Genomic DNA, 12,557 nt, shown 5'->3' on the forward strand with positions numbered 1-12,557 from the left:
GGATCGATACTTGGTAGAAAAAGGCGTTGAAATTTATGAGAAATATTGTATATTTTGTTCATTTTGATCTCTTCTGGCCCTGTGTCAGCTGTGGCTCAGTGGATAGCACACTCACCTCTGAGTCAGAAGGCTGTAGATTTAATTCCCATTCCAGGAACTTGAGCTCAAAAATCTAGGCTGACACTTCAGTGCAGTACTGAGGGAGTGCTGCACTGTCGGAGGTGCCGTCTTCCGGATGAGACGTTAAACCGAGGACCCATCTGCTTTCTAAAGGTGGATATAAAAAATCCCATGGCACGATTTTGAAGAAGAGCATGGGAGTTATCCCCGGTGTCCTGGCCTATATGCATCCCTCAATCAACATTAATAAAACAGATTATCTGGTCATTATCACATTGCTGTTTGCGGGAGTTTGCTCTTCCCAAATTGCCTGCCGTGTTTCCAACATTACAACAGTGACTACATCCAAAAGTACTTAATTGGTTGAAAAGTGCTTTGAGATGTCCGGTGGTCATGAAATGCAAGTCTTTCTTTCTGTACCTTCTGTGTATAATTGCACGTCTTTCTTTCAGTGCATTCTACACACCATTTAATGAATATATTTGCATCAATCGTAACACATGAGTACTTACCATTCCAGTAAGTGCAGAATTCATCAAACGTAGCACACTGTAGGTGTCTCTCCTCATTCTCAGGAAAAACAAACCATATAAACTTGCAGATCCTGTTGATAGTAGAGTATTGACCACAGCAAGACTGGCCAACTGACCATCTCCAGACTCTGTAATGTGACCTTGTGCACCAACAACAAAGCCTAAGGAGCCTACTAATTGCATAGAAGCTCCAAGAACTGCAAGCTTTAAAAGAAGAAACACATCACTATGTATGCATCTTGTTTTTTTACCTTACAGCTTTATAATGATCCCCGTGTTGGAAGTGGCTTTTCATAATCAGATCCTATGGTCTAGAGCTACACAATGTTAGCCATACAGTTCTATTGCGCAATGCAGTTGAGAGAAAACCTCTCTGAACACGGAAAGAAAATTAATTCTTTAAAAAAAAATTAATTTGGTGCCAAATTAGCAGTTTTGTGCAGTAGGTCCATATCCAGCAGGGACTGGATTGAAACTGACACATTTTACATTGGCTTTCATCCTATCAGGTTCCCTTGGATTTAGTCCATGGCCAGTGTCTCACCAACTGCAGAAAATAGTTCACAGAATGCTTTTGAGGAAAATAATTTTGGTATATGCAATGCATTGGAGCAATGGGACACGGGTTCATACCCCATTTCACAGAGTTTATGAAGTCAACCGTGGGAAGGTGACAAGAGTAGACAACTCACGAGGAGGAGAAAATCATTTGTCTGGCTTCCAGCATATCTCCTATCAGACTGCCCACAGCAGTAATGACGGAGGCCTGGAACAGCTTTTCTACGCACCCTCTTCTCTGCAGTCAGTGCAGTGCCAGGTTGAAGTGACTAGTGAGAAAATACAGCAACTCATATCTTTATTAATTGTCATGTATGTAACCTCTATGTAACACCACTGTAATACTGTACATACACAAGAGATACACACCTTGACCACAGAGGGTGAACTTGTGGGAGTCACTCCTCACCTGCTCATTCAGGTATATAAAGGGAGGTCCCACGCAGGGTCATCACTTCTTGGTCCTGTGAATAAAGAGTCAGGTCACACAGTGACCTTTGTCCATAGAATGTGCCTCGTGTGGTTTCGTGTTATAGAGTAAGGTCACTACATTTGGCGACAAGAAACGGGAATCAACGACCCACGAGAATGGCCACCGGTAGCACAGAGGAATGATACTGTGTTGGTGAGGACTGGGACGATTTCATTGAGAGGCTTCAGCAGAGCTTTTTCATGAAAGAATGGCTGGGAAATGCAGCAGCTGACAAGTGAAGGGCTCATCTTCTGACGAGCTGCGGACCTAAGACTGACACGCTCATGAAGGACCGACTAGCACCTGAAAAGCCGTGGACAAAACCTTCGAGGAGCTCAGCAAACTAATCGGTGAGCACCTCAAACTGGTGAGCAGCATACACATGGCCCGACACAGATTCTATACCCACCGACGTAGTGAAGAACAGAGCATACTGGACTTCATAGCGGACCTCTGGCATTTGGCCTCTGTCAGTTCACAGATGCCTGCAGGGGGGAGATGCTAAGTGATTTCTTTATAGAGGGCATCGGTCATGCTGGCATTTTCCGAAAGTTAATTGAGACCAAGAACTTGACCTTGGAAGCAGCGGCGTTGATGGCTCAGACTTTCATGGCGGGGGAGGAAGTAACCAAAATGATTTATGCGCGCAATTCTGTCTCTAACGCAGCGATGGATCAGGGAGTCAATATCATAAATGCGGCTCAGAGCCCTGCAGGCAGGCAGGGGAAGTTTGACACACCCCAGGCAGCAATAGACCTCAGAGTGGGTCTCTAACAGAGACAATGGCAGGTTGAACGGACATTTACGCCATCACAGTGCACAATGCGGCCCGGGATGGGGCCATTGACACCCACCAATAGGGTACTTAGGAGCAGTCAAAGGGACAGTCAGCGAGGAATGCCAAGTCATAGCTCCTTTGTTCACAACAATGGGAACTTCAGCTCATGCTGGAAGTGTGGGGGCAAACACTCTGCTAAAGCTTGCAGATTTCAACAGTTTGTCTGCAGAAACTGTAATCTCAGTGTCCATTTAGCTCGAATGTGCAGGAAGCCTGCAACCACGCTAATTTATGAGGCGGATGGACCAGAAAAGGAGCTTCTGAGGCAGGACGACTCATGGGGAAAATCGATGGATGCTGAAGTTCAGCGGGTCCATGTGGCAAACATTCACAGCTCATATACCAAAACGCCACCAATGATGATGAGGGTTTTATTAAATGGCATACCTGTACACATGGAGCTGGACACAGGGGCCAGCCAGTCACTCATGGGTGTTCAACAATTCGAAAAGATATGGCCACTCAAAACCAGTAGACCCAAACTAGAACGCATTGAGGCACAATTACGGACTTACACCAAAGAAATAATTCCGGTGCTAGGCAGTGCAATGTTGGCTGTCACACACAATGGATCAGTGAACCGGCTGCCGCTCTGGATTGTCCCGGGCAATGGTCCCGCATTTATTATTTAAATGGATAAAGTTTGCAAAGTGCCACAGTACAGCGGGACCTAGGGGTAATTGTGCATGAAACACAAAAAGATGGTATGCAGGTACAGCAAGTAATCAGGAAGGCCAATGGTATCTTGGCCTTTATTGCAAAGGGGATGGAGTATAAAAGCAGGGAAGTCTTGCTACAGCTATAATGGGTATTGGTGAGGCCACACCTGGAATACTGCATGCAGTTTTGGTTTCCATATTTACGAAAGGATATACTTGCTTTCGAGGCAGTTCAGAGAAGGTTCACTAGGTTGATTCCGGGGACAAGGGGTTTGACTTTTGAGGAAAGGTTGAGAAGGTTGGGCGTCTACTCATTGGAATTCAGAAGAATGAGACGTGATCTTATCAAAACGTATAAGATTATGAGGGGGCTTGACAAGATGGATGCAGAGAGGATGTTTCCACTGATGGGGCAGACTAGAACTAGAGAGCACGATCTTAGAATAAGAGCCACCCATTTGAAACTGAGATGAGGAGAAATTTCTTCTCTCAGAGGGTTGTAAATCTGTGGAATTCACTGCCTCAGAGAGCTGTGGAAGCTGGGACATTGAATAAATGTAAGACAGAAATAGACAGTTTCTTAAATGATAAGGGGATAAGTAGTTATGGGGAGCGCACAGGGAAGTGGAGCTGAGTCGATGATCAGATCAGCCATGATCTTATTGAATGGTGGAGCAGGCTTGAGGGGCCATATGGCCTACTCCTGTTCCTATTTCTTATGTTCTTATGTTGGGGAGGAGCTGGTTAGCTGAGATGAATTGGAAATGGGGGGATGTGCACGCAATGTCACCTGTGGAGCGAAGTTCATGCTCCCAAGTCCTACAGCAATTCGAGTTACTATTCCAGCCTGGCGTAGGGACGTTCAAAAGTACCAAAGTAGTGATACGCACCACCCTGGATGCCAGACCAGTGTTCCACAAAGCCAGAGTGGTGCCGTATGTGATGCGGGAGAAAATAGAGAGCGAATTGGACCAGTTGCTGAGAGAGGGCATCATCTTGCCCATTGAATTCAGCGCCTGGGCGAGCCCCATCGTTCCTGTCCTAAAAGCCGATGGCTCTGTCAAGATCTGTGGCGAATACAAGGCCACCAACAATCAGGTATCCCTACAAGACCAATACCCGCTCCCGAGAGCGGAGGACCTTTTTGCCACACTGGTAGGTGGCAAGCTATTCACCAAGTTGGACTTCACCTCAGCCTATAGGACCCAAGAACTGGCTGATGAAACTAAACTACTGACCACCATCACCACGCACAAGGGACTGTTCGTTTACAACAGGTGCCCATTTGGCATTTGGTCAGCGGCAGCGATCTTCCAACGAAACATGGAAAGCCTACTTAAATCCATCACTGGAACAATTGTATTTCAGGACGACATCCTCATCACGGGTCGTGACACCGAGGAACACCTCCATAACCTGGAGGAGGTGCTACGCTGACTGGACCGGGTAGGCCTGCGACTCAAGAAGTCCAAATGTGTGTTTGTGGCTCATGAGGTTGAGTTTCTGGGCAGGAGGGTTGCTGCAGATGGGATTCGGCCCACCGAATCCAAAACAGAGGCGATTCGACGAGCACCCAGGCCCTGCAACATATCAGAGTTGCATTCATTTCTGGGACTATTGAACTATTTTGGGAACTTTCTGCCGAACTTAAGCACGTTAAGTTGGAGCCGTTACACGTGCATAAGGGTTGTGATTGGTTTTGGGGGGACTGTCAGGAACGGGCTTTCGATCGGGCTCGGAATCTACTTTGCTCAAATAAGTTATTGACCCTGTACGACTCCTGTAAGAAATTGGTTCTGACATGTGATGCATCGTCATATGGGTTGGTTGCGTGTTGCAGCAGTGTAACGCTATGGGGCAACTACAGCCTGTAGCTTATGCCTCCAGGTCGCTCTCTCAAGCAGAACGGGAATATGGGGTGGTTGAGAAGGAAGCACTCGCATGTGTCTATAGTATAAAAAAAAATGCATCAGTACCTCTTTAGAAACAGACCAGAAGCCGTTAACATTCCTGTTGTCAGACAGCAAGGCTGTCAATGCCAATGCATCAGCTCGCATACTGTGATGGGCCCTCATGCTGGCTGCGTATGACGACTCCATCCGGCACCGGCCCGGCACGGAAAATTGTGCAGACACGCTCAGCAGGCCACCACTGAGGGGGCAGCGGAGCGAAGAGCTGAGATGGTCATGGCTGTCGATGCCTTTGACAGCGCAGTTTCCCCCATCACAGCCCGCCAGATCAAAATCTGGACAAACAGAGATCCCCTCCTATCTCTGACCAAGAAATGTGTCCTGACTGGGGATTGGACACCCGCATACGGAACTTGCCCTGAGGAGGTCAGACCGTTTCACAGACGGATGGATGAGCTCTCCATCCAAGCCGACTGCCTACTATGGGGCAGCCGGGTAGTCATGCCCCAGAAGGGCAGGGAAGCATTCATCAGGGAACTCACAGCAAGCATCCAGGTATCGTGCTGATGAAAGCCATTGCCCGGTCATGTGTTTGATGGCCGGGAATTGATTCAGACCTGGAACACTGTGTTCGCAGGTGCACGACGTGTGCCCAGCTGGACAATGCCCCCAGGGAGGCCCCGCTCTGCCCGTGGCCCATCAGGCCATGGTCACGTAATCATGTAGACTACGCGGGCCCATTCATGGGAAAAATGTTCCTCATTGTATTCGATGCGTACTCGAAATGGATCGAGTGCATCATTTTGAATTCGTGCACGACATCCACCACTGTGGAGAGTCTCCGAGCGGTCTTCGCAACCCATGGCTTGCCAGACATTCTTGTTTGTGACAACGGCCCATGTTTCACAAGCCACGAATTCCGGGAGTTCATGTCGGGCAATGGTATCAACCATGTCAGGACAGCGCCATTCAAGCCGGCCTCCAATGGCCAGGCGGAACGTGCGGTCCAAATCATTAAACAAGGTATGCTCAGGATTCAAGGACCCTCCTTACACTGCCACCTATCGCGCCTCCTGCTGGCCTATAAATCCCGACCACACTCGCTCACGGGGGTCCTGCCCGTGGAGCTACTCATGAAACGAACACTCAAAACTCGGTTGTCCCTCATTCATCCAGTCCTGACTGATATAGTTGAGGGCAAGCTCCAGTCCCAAAATGAGTACCATGACCGAAATTCGAGGGGGAGGTGTATAAAAATAAATGACCCTATATTTGTCCTCAGTCACACCATGGGGCCCAAATGGCTTGAGGGTACTGTAATTGACAAAGAGGGGAATAGGGTCATTGTGGTAAAACTTAACAATGGTCAGATATGCCGTAAGCATCTCGACCAAGTAAAAAAAAAGGTTCAGCATGGACATTGAGGAACCTGAAGAAGACCACGAGATAGTGCTCACACCACCGCCAGTGAACGAGCAACAAGAACAATCAGAAGCATGCACAGTCCCTGCGGTCAGCCCGGACAGGCTGGAATCACCACAGGTGACAGACACACATGCCAAGGTTCAACAACCAGAGCCCCAACTGCGGCGCTCCACAAGGGAGCGTAGACCACCTGAAAGACTTAACCTATGATCCCAATAAGACTTTGGGGGGAGGTCATGTATGTAAACTCTATGTAACACCACTGTAATACTGTACATAAACAAGAGATACACACCTTGACCACAGGGGGGTGAACTTGTGGGAGACACTCCTCACCTGCTCATTCAGGTATATAAAGGGAGGTCCCACGCAGGGTCATCACTCCTTGGTCTTGTGAATAAAGAGTCAGGTCACACAGTGACATTTGTCCATAGAATGTGCCTCGTGTGGTTTCGTGTTATAGAGTAAGGACACTACATTAATGATACTAATAATGGAGTTGAGCCTTCAGATGATTTAGAAAATTCTCCAGGAGCACAGAATCCAGCCATTATTCAGAGTGAACAAGGAAAGGTTAAACAAGATTATATACCCCAGCTCTAAAGTCCAAACATTCAAGGTTGCTGTCATAAATACTGCAAAAAATCTTCCTATACCTTTATAATACCTTTATGTGAGAAAGGCATAAATAATGCAGTAGCACAGAGAAGCTTTGGCCCATATGATTGTGTGAACTGGTGTTTAGTACATTTTTTTATAGGAACCCTAGACTGACATCTCATATTGATGATGTAAATAGTCCAACACAAGGTAGCAAATTCCGATGGACTGATTTCTGGGAGCCCACACCCCAACACACTCAACTGGGCAGAACAAAATATAAAAAGGTCCTTCCTAAGATCCAGAATAATGTCTACATCTTGTGAGTGTCATAATTGCAAAGTGTCACATGAAGATTCCAGACTTCACAGATCAATGCTTATAAGAAAAGTAAGTTATTGTGCTGGTCTCTTGTTTGTACTACACAATGAAAATAATTTGCCGAGTATTCCGGCCTCACTGGGTCTGTATGAATTGCACACGAGGCCTCGGGGCGCGATACTCATGTGCCGAAAACCAACTTTTCCTATCTGTCAAAATTTCTCTTGACAGATCCTGCGCATCCCTGGGAGAAGGACATTCGCACGGGAGAGATTGGGCTATTTGCCCAACTCATGCCCAGCAAATGTCCTTCAAACTTTTACGCTTGGTAAAAGCAGTAGTATAGCTTACTTTTACCATTGTAAGAGTTTTAAAACATATAAAAATTAAATGTAATCATACATTTTATGTTAAAGACCCTGTCATTTAAGGTAAGTTTATTTTAAACCCTATTAAAACACATTAAAAAAAAATCAAAAATATATATTTTTGTAAAATATTTAATTCACTTTAATTTCAATTAATTTTAAATATGCGAGGTGTTTTTTTAAATTTATTATGTTGTGTTTCTTGTTTTAGGAAGGTTTTCACAGTGAAAATAATGGGAACTCGCAAAATCGGAAATCCCATAATTATCAATGAGAATACTAGACAGTGATTGGTGGTCCAGGCCCACGTGACCCCAGTGTGTCCGTCCGTACAGGTAAATCCTCTCCCCGTACGCTGCGCATCGAATGAAGGCCTCCGACCGTAATCGAAAGCACCTCCGGGACCACCAGGTATGTTCCCCAAAAATGTTCAGGTCGGAGGCCTTCGTCCGAAGGAAGCCTCTGATTGGAATTTTCCCCCTAACTTTTTCAATTAATGCAGAATTTTAAGTGCCGATGTTGCGAGTATGCACCTTTAGTGGGGAGGCTCACCCAAGCGCTGCTCAATTTCCTAATGTTCATGGCCGGTACTCACACAATCAGCCCTTTTAAAGCCATGTTCTGTAACCTGAAAAGCAAACTGACTATGCCATTATTTATAATCTGAACAGTTTAAATTGAAATCAATTTCACTTGTAAGTTTCTACTGTGTGACCCCTCTTTTCAAACAATAGAAATGGGACGGAATATGAAAGAAATGAAAAATGGCAGATAAGACTTCAGCATTGTGACTTCCTGAGATAAGTAAAATTCACATACAATCAGTGGCAAAATGAGACCTAAGAATGACAAACAAGTTAAGGTGGGCCCATCATAAGTAAGCTTGCCTTACTAATCCTATATACCAAGATAGGGCTAACAAAGTAACTGTTCAGAGTGAAAGAAACTTGAGCTCACAGAAGCCTATAGTTTAAAAGAAATTCCCACATCAACTCTCATATGGATTACCCAATGAACAAAAGATTGCACTTTGTTAGCCAAACATAACATGGTTTCAAGGTATCTGCTATCTTGACCAATGGCAGGAGATAGAAATGGAGCTCAGAGACAGCCTCTGATATTTAAAGACAACAAAATGACTGCTACATCTCTTTCCAACAGGCTAAAACTGTGGTCCTTCCCCCATTTGATTAAATACTTTTATTTGACATGATCAATTTTCAAAGAAAAGGCTCATCCCGATGTCAATAATGTTAAAGCCACCAGATACAGAAACCCTTGTTCCTCTAATCCAGCCTTCCAAAGAGCCATATTTCGGAAATCTCCTCAGGAGCAACTTTGCTGGAATTTCCATTTATGGTCTATTCAGGGTTTCCACCTAAGTTATGGAAGCTGGTTGGAGTACCCCCAAAGAAATTCCTGCTGACTCTGTTAAAAGATCGGATTGATGAGTTAAGTCTTACCAACTAAGTCTACAGATGATTTTTGTATAAGATCCTGTGCCTTTAAGAACACTGGCCTTACAAGCCCCCAAGGGCATTCTGGGATAGTAGTAAAGAATAGCTCCTGAGCTGGGAGTCCCATACTCTGTTTGAGATTGGTTAGATGGCAAACCAATATCCTATTGAGGTGACAAGGATGAGGGGCCATAGATACAAGATTAAATGCAAGAGGTTTGGAACTGAGTGTGGAAGAAACCTCTTCACACAGAGGATGTGGAATTCACTTCGAGGGTTAGTGGTTGAGGCAGAAACTATGTCGACAATCAAAATTAGATTGGATAGCTGGATGAAGGAAAAGAAGGTTGAAGGGATCTGGAAATGGGGCAGGTAAAAGTGATTAGAACTCTTTGTTCACATGGAGGGTAAACACCGACACAAATTGGTTGGGCAAACGGCTTGTTTTCCAATTTATAATTTCCATGTATTTCTATGATACTTTTAGATTAATATGTCTGCAATATCTCAATTCTTCTTCTGGGTGGGAGTGGGAAGGGGGGAGTATTGGCTGATTCTATTCAGAATAACCCAATATCATGTGGCACATTTTCTTTTTAAATACTTAGGCCGAGAACTTCGGGCCATTTGTGCCACCCAAAAGCATCCCTGGAGGCACTAACTTGGTGCAAACAACATTGCGACCGAGCGCAGCGCCGTTAACAAATCCCGCTAAATTCGGCGGGAGTTTAGCGGTGGCGGTAACCTGTAGCGCCCCGCTCCGCTGCACAGGTGATGCTGACGTTATCACCATGCGCAGCGACCCGGACCCTAAATTGGGTATCTCCCTACGCTGCGCCGGGCAATGACAGCGACAGCTTCAGGGGATGCATACTGGATGGCTGGCCACTCACGGGGCGAAAGTCAAAAGGGAAGTGTGTTGTTCTTAAAAAAAAAAATGCTCCGATTTTTCTGTGAACCCCATTGGCACGATCGGTCTGCTTGAGTGCCGACCTGTTGACACGGCACCCCTGCTCCCCAGTGGTCCAGCTAGGATCGTTTTTTTGCTGTAGCTTGGGCCCTTCCCTTTAATTCAGGGAAGAGCCCCTCCTACGCAGCATTACGTGGCCCAGCGAGTAGCGCTGCACCCCGCTCCTGACATGTCTGCCCTGTTACCGCTCCAGAAAGTGGAGCGCTTGATTTTAACTCTACCAACCAGCAGATACCTGGATCCAGATCGGACTACAAGGGTGTCATTGGGCCACAGCTACGATTGAAACTGCGACCTGAGCAGGGAAGCGGCTCAGATGGTCTATCCAGGGTTTCCATCTAAGTTACGGTTGGTTAGATCCAGTTGTTAAGACTTGACTCATTATCAAAACAGAGAGCCAGAATAAATGGGTCATTTTCCAGTTGGCAAACAGTGACTAGTGCGGTGCCGCAGGGATCAGTTATTTACAATCTATATTAATGACTTGGATGAAGGGACCAAATGTAATGTAGCCAAATTTGCTGATGATACAAAGATGGGTGGGAAAGCAAATTGTGAGGACACAAAAAATCTGCAAAGGGATATAGGCAGGCTAAGTGAGTGGGCAAAAATTTGGCAGATGGAGTATAATGTGTGAAAATATCCACTTTGGCAGAAAAAAATAGAAAAGCAAATTATAATTTAAATGGAGAAAAATTGCAAAGTGCTGCAGTACAAAAGGGCTTGGGGGTCCTTGTGCATGAAACACAAAAAGTTAGTATGCAGGTACAACAAGTGATCAGGAAGGCAAATGGAATGTTGGCCTTTATTGCAAGGGGGAATAGAGTATAAAAGCAGAGAAGTCCTGCGACAACTGTACAGGATATTGGTGAGGCCACACCTAGAGTACTGCGTACAGTTTTGGTCTCCGTATTTAAGGAAGGAGATACTTGCATTGAAGGCTGCTCAGAGAAGGTTCACTAGGTTGATTCCGGAGATGAGGGGGTTGACTTATAAAGATAGGTTGAGTAGTTTGGGCCTATACACATTAAAGTTCAGAAGAATGAGAGGTATCTTATCGAAACATATAAGATAACGAGGAAGCTCGACAAGGTGGATGCAGAGATGGATATTTCCACTCATATTGGAAACTAAAACTAGGGGACATAGTCTCAGAATAAGGGGCCGCCCATTTAAAACTGAGATGAGGAGGAATTTCTTCTCTCAGAGGATTGTAAATCTATGGAATTCTCTGCCCCAGAGAGCTGTGGAGGCTGGGTCATTGAATATATTTAAGGCGGAGATAGACAGATTTTTGAGCGATAAGGGAATAAAGGGTTGTGGGGAGCAGGCAGGGAAGTGGAGCTGAGTCCATGATCAGATCAGCCATGAACTTATTAAATGGCAGAGCAGGCTCGAGGGGCCTACTCCTGCTCCTATTTCTTATGTTCTTATAATCCGAGCTTCTAATAGAGTCAGCAGGAATTTCTTTGGGGGCACTCCCAATCAGTTTCTGTAACTTAGGTGGGAACCCTGGATAAACCATCTGCTATAGCTTTCCTGCCAGGTAGTCAAGCGAAAAACAGAAGATTCCGTTAAAAGTAAGGTTATTTCATATTCTTTGTGGGGTGCACATCCAGACCCTACAATGAAAGTTTAGGCGTCCCTGCCCTGGACTCTTTAGGCGGGAATTTGGCTGCTGGCATGTTCATCAGGCCTGATAGCAAAAATTGCCGTGGCCTCATTCTGCTGCAGATGGGCAGGAAAACGGCGGTTAGGAAAGTACATTTACTCAAGTAAAACAACACATCAAATTATGTTATTTCAATTTAATTTTACAATGGACATTAAGTTCGTTTTCCGACATCTGAAAAACTGAAAGTCTGTCCTCAAAAAAACTCTTGATATGTTAACAAAGTGCGATGTATAATTCTAATTTGCATATAGAATTTAGGTTTCTTGGAAAACTTTAGTAATTCAAAAACTACAAAATCTACTGTTTTGAAACTTGGAAGATTAAATTGTTAAGCAAATAAGAAATTTTCAATACAGTAACTCAAATAAACCTAACTTGCAAATGTAGCAGATTACGAAAAATGTTAGATTTTAAAAATGTATTGATTATTTTTCCTTGACTTACAGGTAAACTGTATCCTTGATTAATGATAGGTATCGTCCAGCGGTCAATATATGCATTTGTGACACATGATGCAATCAGTGCTGCTGTGCCACCGACTAAGAACACTACTCCACTTCCAGCATAGTCCTTAGAAAATAAAATGGATCAAATATAAAGGGCATAATGTGGTGGTTATAGAATATTAGTCATTTCAAAAATCCCTTGACA

At 45.0% G+C, this 12,557-nt stretch overlaps 1 protein-coding gene across 1 annotated transcript in view; it reads right to left on the minus strand.

Annotated features, from left to right (window-relative positions):
• Nucleotides 1–12,557, minus strand: part of LOC139262693 (putative ammonium transporter 1) — a 106,532-nt gene that overhangs the window by 71,145 nt on the left and 22,830 nt on the right. Inside the window, exons 5-6 of the mRNA XM_070877845.1 lie at nt 12,351–12,476; nt 633–857 (exon numbers count right to left, since the gene is read on the minus strand). Coding sequence (XP_070733946.1) covers nt 633–857; nt 12,351–12,476 — 351 coding nt within the window. The remainder of the gene's footprint in view (nt 1–632; nt 858–12,350; nt 12,477–12,557) is intronic.

Source organism: Pristiophorus japonicus, chromosome 4 (assembly GCF_044704955.1).
Source record: "Pristiophorus japonicus isolate sPriJap1 chromosome 4, sPriJap1.hap1, whole genome shotgun sequence".
Lineage (NCBI taxonomy): Eukaryota > Metazoa > Chordata > Chondrichthyes > Pristiophoridae > Pristiophorus > Pristiophorus japonicus.